The 12,417-nt window shown below is 41.6% G+C and overlaps 1 protein-coding gene across 1 annotated transcript in view; it reads left to right on the top strand.

Annotated features, from left to right (window-relative positions):
• The window catches only part of TMEM120B (transmembrane protein 120B), a 36,508-nt gene extending 24,740 nt beyond the window's left edge, over positions 1-11,768 (top strand). The window contains exons 7-12 of the mRNA XM_032800735.2: positions 2,746-2,811; positions 3,846-3,907; positions 4,379-4,471; positions 4,955-5,019; positions 8,820-8,888; positions 10,927-11,768. Coding sequence (XP_032656626.1) covers positions 2,746-2,811; positions 3,846-3,907; positions 4,379-4,471; positions 4,955-5,019; positions 8,820-8,888; positions 10,927-11,040 — 469 coding nt within the window. The 3' untranslated portion in view covers positions 11,041-11,768. The remainder of the gene's footprint in view (positions 1-2,745; positions 2,812-3,845; positions 3,908-4,378; positions 4,472-4,954; positions 5,020-8,819; positions 8,889-10,926) is intronic.
• The last annotated feature ends 649 nt before the right edge of the window (positions 11,769-12,417 follow it).

The following is a 12,417-nucleotide window of genomic DNA, read 5'->3' as shown; positions in this document are numbered from 1 at the left end:
TGGAAAATAATTCTTGGAGAATGGCTGGCAGTACTGAAAGCACCCACTTATTGTGATTGTACGCTTTGTCATTGATCCTATGAGATACTTCAAACACAGTGTAATAATCATAAATGTACAGCATGCTCCACAAAAATAATCGGTGTGCATCTATGAATACAACACTGATAATGCACCAAGTGCCACACAGTTCTTAACAGGTTCTTGAATTTCAGTGCAAGGCAGAGCACAGTACACCACAACACATTATTGTGTCTCTTGTTAAGTGCTCTTTCAAAGCCTCCCTGTTCTGTGTAGCTCCGTGTTGAGCTTTTTTGATAGCCTTGTATCTGGCTGTTCAAATTCAGACATCATGCAGGACACAGCGGGCAGCTGTAACCATTGTGATGTTTTTCTCACTGAGATCCAATCTTGTGAGTAAACAACACCAGCATCACTTTGGTTTACCGAAAGCACATTTGGCTGTTGTTCTGCGCCTGCTTGAGCCAGTAGTTGAATCTTTCCTTCGTGTTGTCGAGGTGTATGGCTTCATGAGCTAGGGGAGTAAGCGGTAGGCTGGGACCCCCAGGATCACTGTTGGCATTTCAGAATCACCAAAGGTGATCCGCCGGTGGGGGAAAGTCCCTGCCTGTAGTTTAACGGTGCAAACATCATGTGCCTTTCCTGATCAGCCAACACTGATGTCAGTGAAGTGTCCCCAGTGATCCATGAGAGCTTGCATAACCACAGAAACAGGGGTTGTGGCAAAGGGGTGTGGTGCCAGAATGGGGATATGCATGCTGTCCATTGCTCCACCACAGGTCGGGAACCTCATTGCTGAAAATCCATTCATTTTTGTCTTGCATGTTGCCAAGAGTCAGTCATGTGTAGCAGAAGACTATTAATGGCCCTTCACACTTGCATGACTTCCCCCCGTCCCCACCAGAGTGGATTTTCCGACTCCAAAATGATTTCTCTCAGCAGCAATTCAGCGTTGCACGTTTCTATAGTGTGATCACCACTTGGTTCTCCATTGTCAGTGCAATTCTCATTGTGATGTCCCTGCACTGGAGGGCTGGGCTGAGCTCAGCACACAGATCCAGGAATGTGCTCTTGTGCATCCGAAAGTTTTGAAGCCACTGCTCATCATCCCAAATCTTCATAATGGTGTGATTCCACCATTTAGTACTTATTTTTTGGGCCCAGAAGCGGTGCTCCACCATTTACACCTGTTCTGTGAATGCCACCAACAATCTTGAATTGGTTCTTACTGTATGCCACAGCAATCTGACGTCCAGGACTTTATGCTGTTCCCCGTGGTTCTTCTTGTCATTCTGCAAATACTGGAGGATTGTGCTTCTTGTGCTTGCAGTGCTCATGACGAGTGCAGAGCTGTGTAGGCTCCATGCTTCTGTCACACGTGGTGGACAGCAACAAGTCCTGTGTGTGTTTGTGAGACTTTCAAAAGTGGTACAAATTATGTGATAGTGATGATGTGGGGTGGAGAAAGTTGGATCCTGGGAAGCTGACCTCTTGCTCAGTCTCCTGTGTAACTTGTTTCTGCCCCACCATGCATTGCCAAAACTTCCCAAAAGACAATGCGGTGGATGGTGGTGAGTTGCATGCTGGGATACTTACTCATGGTGCACTGTGGTGTGCATTGACACAAGCACTCCTGGTGAGTACTTGCAGCGCCAGTGCAAGGTGCCAAGTATGCATGCACAGTAGCGATGTGGACCACTGTAACTTTTGTCAGCAAAGTGTAGTGTAGCCATGCCCTCTCTCTCTCTCACTCCCCTGAGTTCTCTTAGTGTGGTGCTGATGCAACTTGTGCAATATCAGTTAGAAAATAAGGGGTGTGTGTGTGTGGGTTCTGCCTCTGAACATCACATCCCTTTCCTGCGTGTGTGGGTTCAGCAGAATATCACTCCATTTCCTGCTGCACACAGTCACTTCTATCACAGTCACTTCTATCGCATCCTCTAAAATAAAGTAGCTTGCAGGCGTAAGGCATGCATAGATGTTGCTGGTTAGGAAGGTGGTGCCCAGAAGAGGGCATTCTCTCTTTCTAGGCTTGTGTGTGTGAGAGAGAGAGAGGTAATGGTGCTTACTCAGACTTCAAATGACTCTCTGCTATTATTACATAATTAAAATGTGGGGTGGGGTTCAGTGACCTCTGAGAGCATCACTGACAAAATATCCATTATGTATGCTGAGGAAAATGGGGAGGCCAATGGTCTGAACCCAGAATTGAGAGCGATTGGAATGTTATTCCTGATGGGTTCTGGTTGGGGAGGATAAGTCTGCTGCTCACTGGTGTTTTTTGTGACTGAGAATGAATGGGAACTGTGGGCTTTCTTGGTATTTCTTGCAATTTTGTTGAAAGTTACAGTTGTGAACTGTCAAGATAAAACAATGGCTGCTTTTGCCTCCCAGTAACACTGAATAGACTATGTATTTAATCTCACAGTGGTAGATTGTTTTGACTCAAGACTGTGTGATGTTCCTGTTTTTGTTTTGTTTTTTTTTCCAAACTTCACTTATTTTATACTGATTGATTTTCATCCTAGCTCAAGAAATGATTTATACTGACCTGACGAGACTATTTTAGCACATTCTGCTCAGACCGATAACGTTCTCCAGTTTATGCCAGTCACGTTCCATCTCAATATTGAAAGACTGGTTTTATATTTAGGGCGCATATTTGTGACTTTCCTCCCCACTCTCCTTCTTAATTAACCGTATTCTGTTTTGTATTCTTTTAAGGATTAAGGGCTGGTGGGTGTCTCATCATTATGTCTCCACATTTCTATCTGGAGTGATGTTAACATGGTAAGTTCTCTGCTGACAGATTTTTCATTAACAATTTTAAACCCCCCTCAGATGCATCTAAAGTGACCTGGTGTAAATGTGTCTTCCCAGGTACTTGCTGTAGCTTTGTGCCTTATATGTTTTCTCTGGTGTGACATTTGGAATGATTAATATAGAACTACTGGAGAGTTCAGTTACAGCTCTATTAAAACAACAGCTCAGTAGCTGTAATGGGGGCAGCAAAATGTCTGAATCTCCCTGATTTGTGCTCTATATAAAGAGCTAAGAAATTTATATTAAAGAACAAGCAGATAAATCTCTTTATAGACAATAAATAACATGAATTATATTCAATAAATTTTTGGGTTTTTTTTACTTGTTTATAATCTGGGTTCAGCAAAATGAAAGTAACATTCAAACTTGTGGTTTTGTTTTGGGTTTAATTTTTATCTCCTAGTTAGGGTGATTGTGCAAACAATTTGAATGTTTTGTGTAATTTAACAAAACCTTGATAAAAATAGTGTCATTTACAATCTTTTTGTATATGTGTTTAATAAAAAAATACTTTCATTTCAGTCACTATTTAACTGCTTTATTAAAACCACAGGAACAGAAATTGTTTTTATTAAAGCAATAAAAAAATTACTTCTCCCATCAAGTGCACACACCTATTTTGATTTGGTTTTTTGCAAATATTGCTTAATGGTTTGATCACTGGCCATAGAATACTGCCATTTAATTAACAAGAAAAGGCAACATTCCCAGTTAGAGAAAAGAACCCAGGGAAACCCAATGAGATAAATTGCCTACAACCCAGAGTTGTTGTGATTAGACATTTACTGACATCATAAACTTTGCCATATGCTTTGGTACAAGCTGAGATCTGCAGCCTAGTGGGCCGCACTGGATAACAAGAATAACTGCTTTATGTCATTCACTGATGGCATCAGACTTGACTGAAAAAGGGAGAAGGAACTTTATATTAGTTTTTATGTTTCTTATTAAACCAAAAGTGTAAATCTTTCTCTTTTGATTTTTACCCCCCTCTCCATCAGGCCGGATGGACTCATGTACCAAATGTTTCGCAATCAATTTTTAGCGTTTTCAATTTTTCAGAGTAAGTATATCTTACCTTGTTAGTTCTTGAATGAAATATGGATTCTCTACACTTCTGCTGCTTAAATACTAAGGTTCCTAGAGGATCATTAGTATTAAACTAAGGGCTTGTCTACAGTTGAAACACTTCAGGGGTACTGTTGTAGTGCTTCATTATAGACACTACCTGTGCCATCAAGAGGCAGTAGCTATGCTGATAGCGCTAGGTCAGTTGAAGAATTCTTCTATTTAATCGGGGCAGGGGGAGGGATGTGTTAGACCAGCTTAACTACATCACTCAGGGATATGGATTTTTCACTCCTCTGAGCCATAAGGTGGGTTGACCTAACTTTTTAGTGTGGACAAGGCCTAAGTTAGCTGATAGCAATGAATTAACTCTTCTTACTGTTCATGTTAGAGTTGCCAGTGCAACATGATTTTGTTTTCTCTTGCCCAGTTCCAACTAAAATTAATAATTCCTTTTGGTTTCCAGGCTGTGTACAGTTCCTACAATATTATTATCAAAGTGGCTGCCTTTATAGACTCTGTGCATTAGGGAAAAGAAACCACTTGGATCTTACAGTAGGTGAGTGTTTTTGTAACCCCTAATTTAGTTTTACAAAAACCATTTAAGTTACATTCAGCAGCTAATTGACTTAAAGTTTTTAAATGTGATTTCTCAAAAACTCTGTGGAAGTGAAAACAGGCTATCTCAAAGCCTTCCTAGCATCATTCCACTATCCTGCCCTGCTCATTTTGGGTATGTAGGTGTTAGCAACAGGAGACTAAAACTAAATGATTTATGACCCTTTCCTTATGTTGGACAAAAAGGATAGTATTAACTGATATATTGAAGGCTTTGTAATCTTCAGTGTAAAAATTACATCTTGGTCATTTGTCTTTTTATATATAATAGGCATCCAGGGTGGTTTACATAAAATGCAGAGCTCCTTGTCCTGAACATCTTATCTGAAGAAGACATAGAAAGTAAAAACAAATGATGGTGCAGGAGAGTGTGGGGCCTGTAGGTACTAATGTATTTGTGTCTCCTGTTGTTCTGGTTTTACAGAAGGATTTCAGTCTTGGATGTGGCGAGGGCTCACCTTCCTTCTTCCCTTCCTGTTCTTTGGGCATGTAAGTCGGAGAACCTGGCTCCTGCATTGATTTGTTTTCCTTGAACACAAAGATCAGGGATTTTCAGAGTTCTTAGTGCTGTAATTGTCGCAAAACGCAAAGTTGCCTCTTTGATCACATAGTGCATATGGTAACTGTGTTCCAGAGCTGGGGATTGAATATCCCTTTTTAGAAAAGTTATGAAATGGTTGAAAGTAGGAAGACTAGTGTAACACAGATTATTCCAGAAATCTGTAGTCACTAGATTTTGCTTTCTTTTCATGAAAATACATCTGGTTGTTTTTTCCATATGAGATCATGAAGAAGACTTTTAACCTTTATAATTAGAGGCGTTCGCCACTGGAGTTCTTCTGTTTGGTTACCTGGCACCCCCCTCTTTTTCTTCTAGTGATTTGCATATGTCCCTTACCCTGTGTAGGTGTATGCATGTCTCGTGCATCAATGCCAGAGAGTTTTCCTAGTGGTTACCTTAGAGGCAGGGCCACATGTCCACTGGCTGCCTCATGCCCTGAGCCCAGGGTGTAAATCACGACTCACCCCACCCATCCTTTTGTTCTTCTTACCTTCTGAGGCTGGTAGTCCGAGCTCTCCTGGGCTTTACAGCCTCATTCCCCTCTGAACAGTTACTTAGGCCTGATCTACACTGGTGTGGGGCGGGGGATCAGTCTAAGATATGTCGACTTCAGCTACACTATTCTTGTAGCTGAAGTTGACGTATCTTAGTTCGACTTACCTTGCGTCCTCATGGCGCGGGGTCAATTGCCGCGGCTCCCCCGTTGACTTTGCTTCCGCCTCTCGCCGAGCTGGAGTTCAGCAGTCAACGGGAGAGCGATCGGGGATCGATTTATTGCGTCTACACTACATGCGATAAATCGATCCCCTATGGGATCGATCGCTACCTGCTGATCTGGCGGGTAGTGTAGACGTATCCTTCTAGTTAGCTTTTTTTCATTTAGTGGTACTCACTGTTTTTAGTCTTTTTGGACATCCTTTTTCTTTTTAACTTATTTAATTTTCTTTGGCTACAGCAGGACTCTGGGCCTTGCCCAGTACTGCGAGAACTTAAGCTAAGGTCTCCAGGTTTTAAGCCCTGCTTCCACTGCCATGAACCAATGCCTATTAGTGACCTGAGGACTTGCTATTTAAAATGCTTGGGTGAGGGTCACATTAGAGACAGGTGTCTGATCTTCTGTGGCTTCCAATCCAGAACAAGAAGCAGAGAGAAGAGAGCCTTAGCTAACTTCTCATGGCTCTTTGCCTGGCATCAGGGAACCTCCTCATTTGGCACAAGGGAGCTTATTGACCACCTCTTGTAGGAGTGCTTCTGTGGTCTCTCCAGCAGACGGACTATAGGAGATCCCCTTCACCAGGGCCATCATTTTCAAGGCGCAAGACCACAGACCACTCCCATCCTTTGAAGCATAAGAACGCACTGACTTCTTTGAAGTCCTGGTACAGGTCTCCTCTGCAATGGAAGGCCACTCTGGTACCGAAGATATAGTGCGTGCCCTTTAGCTTGCCATTTCCTGTACTAGCTCGCAGTACCTCTCCCACGGCTGAGCTGTTGGCCCATCTCAATAGTCCAGGAGTGCGTACAGGAGTCATCTCATGACTGATGGCAGTAGATGAGTTGTCACTGCTTATGGTGGGGCAGTTGTCCATTTCATTGCCATTCTTCCATTGCCACTGATTCAGGGCAAAGATCCTCTTCTGGCACCATCACAGGTGTGGTGGCCATCAGCACCAACGTCAGGGTCTATTACGTCCCCATCGGTCTCAGGCCAGGTACCCCACTCATTGGCCTTCTCAGTAGGCCCAGGATACGGCACCTTCACCTCATCTCATGGTACCACTGTCTAGGAAGACTTCATGCTGCTACTGGTTCTGCAGTCTTGGCATAGATCCTGGACTCCAAGGACTCCTCCTGGTACCACACCACCTAGGACTTGGGAGTATTTTTACTTGTAGTCAAAGTCAGGTTTCCCACTTCAAAGAGTCCAGGGCCACCTCCTGCTCTCACAGAAATTGCTCTGTCAAGGGCAGATCAAGGGATAGGGAACCCTGACCTAGGCATAACTGGCTTCTGATACTGTTAGCCACCTCACTGGCCATATTGGATGCCTTGGGGAATGCCACCAGCATCGAGATCATCATCTCTGCGTCTTCGTAGAAGCAGATCGTCAAGAAGGGAGGCTTCCCACCTGATACCAAGGGACCACTAATGGTTGGTGCAAAACAGCCTCCAGACACAGAATGGCTGGACCTTCCTCAACCAGCCTTGTGCCAGCAGTCTGCCTCAGCAGTGCAAGATCAGCCCTGGGAGGGTTCTGCCTTGCCTCCTGTGAATATGTCATCCTCATCGCCGGACGACGCGCTCCTACCAGAAGCTTCCTCCTTAGTTCTGGGTTACTATTATGTTACTGAAAAGAATGGACACATCTCTTGGCATTCAATGGAGCTGGTGGAGGAGAATCCTTACAAGCTGATAGATGTTTTGCACCCAGCTGCTTCAGCCTTTCCTGTACATGAGATGATAATGCAGACCATCAAGTCACTGTGGCAGACCCCCTCATCTGTTCAACCAATGCCTAAGCGCATAGAGCACAAATACCAGGTTCCATCCCAGGGGTTTGAGAAGGTTTATTCACACCCTGCACCATGCTCACTGGTGGTGGCCATGGTAAATGAAAGGCACTGTCAAGGTCAAGCTAAGGCTATGCCCCCTGTTTGCCCCCCAAAAAAGGATGCAAAGCAGTTAAACCTTTTAGGGAGAGAGGTTTATTCAAGGTGTTTGGGGGGAGTGGAGGTTACATCTTCATATTGCTGACCACCAGGCCCTCTTGGCCTGGTATAACTATTCAGATTGGAAGGCAGTGTCTCAGTTCGTGAACAAATTGCCTGAAAACTGTAAGGAACAGTTTCAGTCCCTCTTGGTGACAGGTCACCTGGTTTCTCGATCAGCTGTGCAGTTTCAGTCTCCCTGAATCCACTTTTATTACTTTGAGGACAAATTTGCCCCCTCCCCCACTCTGGCTTCATTTTTATTTGGTGGTTGGGGCCATTGGGGGTATTTATTTATTTCCACAATGGTTGTGGGTCATAGATCAAATATCCCCTTGCCTCTATGCCAGCTGGTACAAAAGATGTGCCATGGATACATACGTAATAACATAGTGATACTGGGTGCAGTATAAAATTTTTAAATAGTAAAAGGGACTAAAAATAAAGAAGTATTCCTCCCTTCTTGTAGACAAAACTACAGCTGGAAAATCTACCTGGGAGAAATTGATTATTCTTGATTTGTTTTAAGAGGGAGGCTCTCTGTTGCTTTGCTGCTATGGTTCATTCAAGACTAATTCCTAGAACAAACTCAAACTCTTTAAAACATTTTAATTCTTTTGATACTTTTTTTTAAATTTTATTTTTTAAGATAAGATTTATCAGCCCTCTCCCGCACAGGGATTGCACCTGTAAATGAAGATCCTGCAATAGAATGCACTTGTGCATGAAAAACCTGAGTCATGTTAATGTGCTGACTTGTTGAAGAACCAGACTTAAATATAAATATCTATGCAATGTTTTACATAATCCTTCATGGTCAGCAATAAGTATCTTACCCGTACCTCATACATAGCTGTGGCTTCCAAAATTCAATAATTTTTTTTTTTCTCTTGCCAAAGGGCATGCCAGCATGTCAAGTAGCTTCCCTTGCTGTGCTAATTACTATTTGACAGCAGCCTAAACCGTTTAACAATCATTATTATTATATTTTTAATGAAGTGGTCTCTCTCTTCTCTTAGTTTTGGCAGCTCTATAATGCAATCACACTCTTTGAACTGTCTAGGCATACGGAATGCAAAGAATGGCAGGTAGGTAACTTATTTACAATAAACAAGAACTCTGTTATCATATTGATCCAAATGCCTTAGTCTGAAAATTGACATAGAATTTGTCAGAATAACTTCCTTTGTATCAGCTGAATACAATACCAAACAGAAAGTAGGTATAGAGAATATGGCAGTATCTACTTTATTACCATATCTTTACGGATGCTGACACTCCTCTACTTAGCGTTCCTCATTGCCAACAACATGTACATGTTTTCTAGAATTCAGTTGCTTGTATTGATCTTGATATAGAATGATGTGAATCGCTTAGTAAGATGGGCTCAAGCAAACTATGTATTGTGATATGGCTCAATAGAAATGTATACATCCTAGGAACAAAGAATGTAAGCCATACTTACATGAGGGGGACTCTATCCTGGGAAGTGGTGACTCTGAAAGATGTGGGGATCATGGTGGATAATTGGCTGAACATGAACTCCCAGTGTGACTCTATGGCCAAAAAAGCTAATACAATCCTGGGAGTATAAACAGGGCAATCTCAGATAGGTGTAGAGAGGATATTTTACCTCTGTATTTGGCCCTGGTGTGACCACTGCTGGAAGGCTACGTCCAGTTCTGGTGCCCACAGTTCAAGAAGGATGTTGATAAATTGGAGCGGGTTCAGAGATGAGCCATGAGAACAATTAAAGGATTAGAAAACATGCCTTGTAGTGATAGACTCAAAGAGCTCAGTATATTTAGTTTAACAAAGAGGAGGTTGAGGGGGCGTGACTTGATTATAAGTACTTACATGGGGAACAAATATTTGATGATTAGCTCTTCAGTCTAGCAGAGAAAAGTCTCACGTGATCCACTGTCTGGAAGCTGAAAATAGAGAAATTGGAAATAAGATGTACATTCTTAAGTGACAATTAACCACTGGAGCAATTTGCCAAGAGTCATGGTGGATTTTCCATCACTAACAACCTTTAAATCAAAATTGGACATTTTTCTATAAGATATACCCTTCTTCAAAAGGAATATATGGGGAGTTCTTTGGTCTGTTCTACAGGGAGGTCAGACTTTCTGATACCTTCTGGCCTTTGAATCTGTGAATCCAAATGAAATTTAGAGTCATTGCACACCCAGTAGGGCAGGGAATCTCATGTGATGGGCTGTGTCTTTTTTTTTTAAATTCAGCAGGCCCTAAGCCCCAGCTCCATCACACAATCTACCATTCAGATTTTATTTCCTAGTAAAAAAGGAGGGATGCACCTTCCAGTGTTAGCTTGATATCTTCTTCTTATGCATGTAATTCCTCTCATAAATGGACGTTCCTACATATGCTGAGGCTTGGGACTAACTATAGCCCTGGCATAAGCATGAATAACCCCACTTTCTTCAGAGTAGTTGAACTGGACTATGACATCTCCCAGACAGTGAAGTAGTTTAAAAATAATCTATGTATAAATGTAGTAAACTTTGTTAAAGGCTGTAAAATCTCATTTAAATGATCATGATAAAAGTGTACACTTATTAACTGAATAATCCATGTGAGTTCTATATATTGGACTAGGATCTCCTCCCTCTATATGTGCCCATTGCTCCTACTACTGCTAACAGAATCGTAGGTCTGGTGGCGGGGCAGAGACCAGGACAGTCCTTCCCAAATTCTATGTACAATCTGAGACGTAAGATTTGGTTACCTCCTTATCTTTATTTACTTAAGGACAAATGTTGTTGGTTATAAAATAGGACAATAGAAGTCAGAGCTGGAAAACACCCAATATATCAGACTTTGTCCTATTGCATGGAAAGACTATAAACACCCTTCCATAGAACCAACATCGAAGGGAAAATCTGTCATTTTGTATACAACTTTCATGTATAGTGATTCACTTTTTAAAGCAAGTATACAGTTTGCCTTGGGCGGAGGGGGGGTAAGGGGATGTTACTTATGGCCAGGACCTCCTTATTTTAAAAAACCCTTTCAAATCTAACTGCTGTCATAATTAGAAGATTTTTAACAAACAGATCATCACTTTTTGTGTTTGTTTGTTTTTTTCCCTCCCACTCCCAGGTTTTTGTGCTCGCTCTCACATTTCTGCTGCTGTTCCTTGGAAACTTTCTTACCACTTTAAAAGTGGTGCACACTAAGCTTCAGAAAAACAAAGATGAAATGAAGAAACTGTGAAACTGGGTTGCAATGGTGGACACTAAAATGTGGCATCTCTCTTCTTTCCACTCTTAGCAAATAATTTCAGACTGAACCTGGTAAACCACAGCTATATTGCAAATAAACCTTGGAAGAAATCCTGTTCGTGTTATGCTAAGAATGTGAACTCTCTGAGCACAGACTGCTGTACAGTATTATGCAAGCACTGCTCTCCAGCCTGCAGCCCTATTATTTAAGTGTATTTAATACAAAACACATTTGGTGTTTTTCCTTTGTATATACAGCAGTAATGTGGTATGCACCTGCCAGAACAAACACCAGTCTTGGGAGAAAGTGATATTTACTGTAATTCTGTTCCTTCATCTCTTGTTTTGTTTTTGGGTTGGGTTTTTTGATCCAGCATTGTTTTATTTCTGAAATTCCAGGTACTACATTAGTAAAACTTTAAAAATGTTTTAGGTCAACCAGTAATGCAGACCTAACATTTATTTCTAAAACTGTTGATTAAAACACTACATTTTCAGTGGCCTATGCTAAACTGTGTGTACTGTGAAACTTGCCCATATTTGTACCATGCTGCTATGCACACTTTTTAAAAACTATTTAAAGAACAAACTTTAAGTTAATGGTTTAAATGTTATGTTCTGTCATTGACTTTATTTGCAGGAAGCCTGGTGATATTCAGCTAGAGATCAGGTAATTTGGTCAACCCTGAAAAACGCACAAAATAAATAATACAACACAGAGCTGTTTCAAGACCTTCTTTTAAATGTTACTTTTACCATTGTTTTCCAAAACCATGTTCTTCTGAAAATGGCTCTGACCGAAGGCTGAAATTGCAGCACTTGGGCGTCTGATTACTGTAGTTTAATTTTCTCCTTCTCCTAATTTCATTTGTGAAATAGTGATATAATGTTTTGTCTTATTATTTTCCTGTGTGCAACTCATTTGAGAGCATAGCGACTGTGTCTGCTTTCACCTACATAGTTGTTTATGGGGCACCTAATGCACTGGATGAGGTAAATAGAATTAGTACCACTGTATTTGTCTATCTCAGGCATTTTTTAGAGTACTGTATACTGAATTTTTGCCTATATGCTATAGGTTGCTGTGCAGTGGGAAAAAATTGTATCCCTATTTGCTAAGAAACAGACATCCACATCTTACTATGTTTTTCCACCTAATGAGGGCTGTGTAGCTCCTGAATCAGAGCTTTTTCTGTAGAGCAGTGAAGGTTTTCCCTCTTTCCTTTCATGTTCAGTCTGAGCATACTGCCTCTAGAGATAAGTAGAATGTCCAAAGCTTGTTTTGGATTTACAAATTATTCCATTTTAAGCTTGGAGGTATGTGAAGGCCTCCATAAATCTTAATGGTCCTTGGATTTTTTGCAGGCTT

This window comes from Chelonoidis abingdonii, chromosome 22, assembly GCF_003597395.2.
Source record: "Chelonoidis abingdonii isolate Lonesome George chromosome 22, CheloAbing_2.0, whole genome shotgun sequence".
Classification (NCBI taxonomy): domain Eukaryota; kingdom Metazoa; phylum Chordata; order Testudines; family Testudinidae; genus Chelonoidis; species Chelonoidis abingdonii.
Note: the sequence above shows the minus strand (reverse complement) of the source record. Positions and strands in the feature narration are given on the sequence as shown.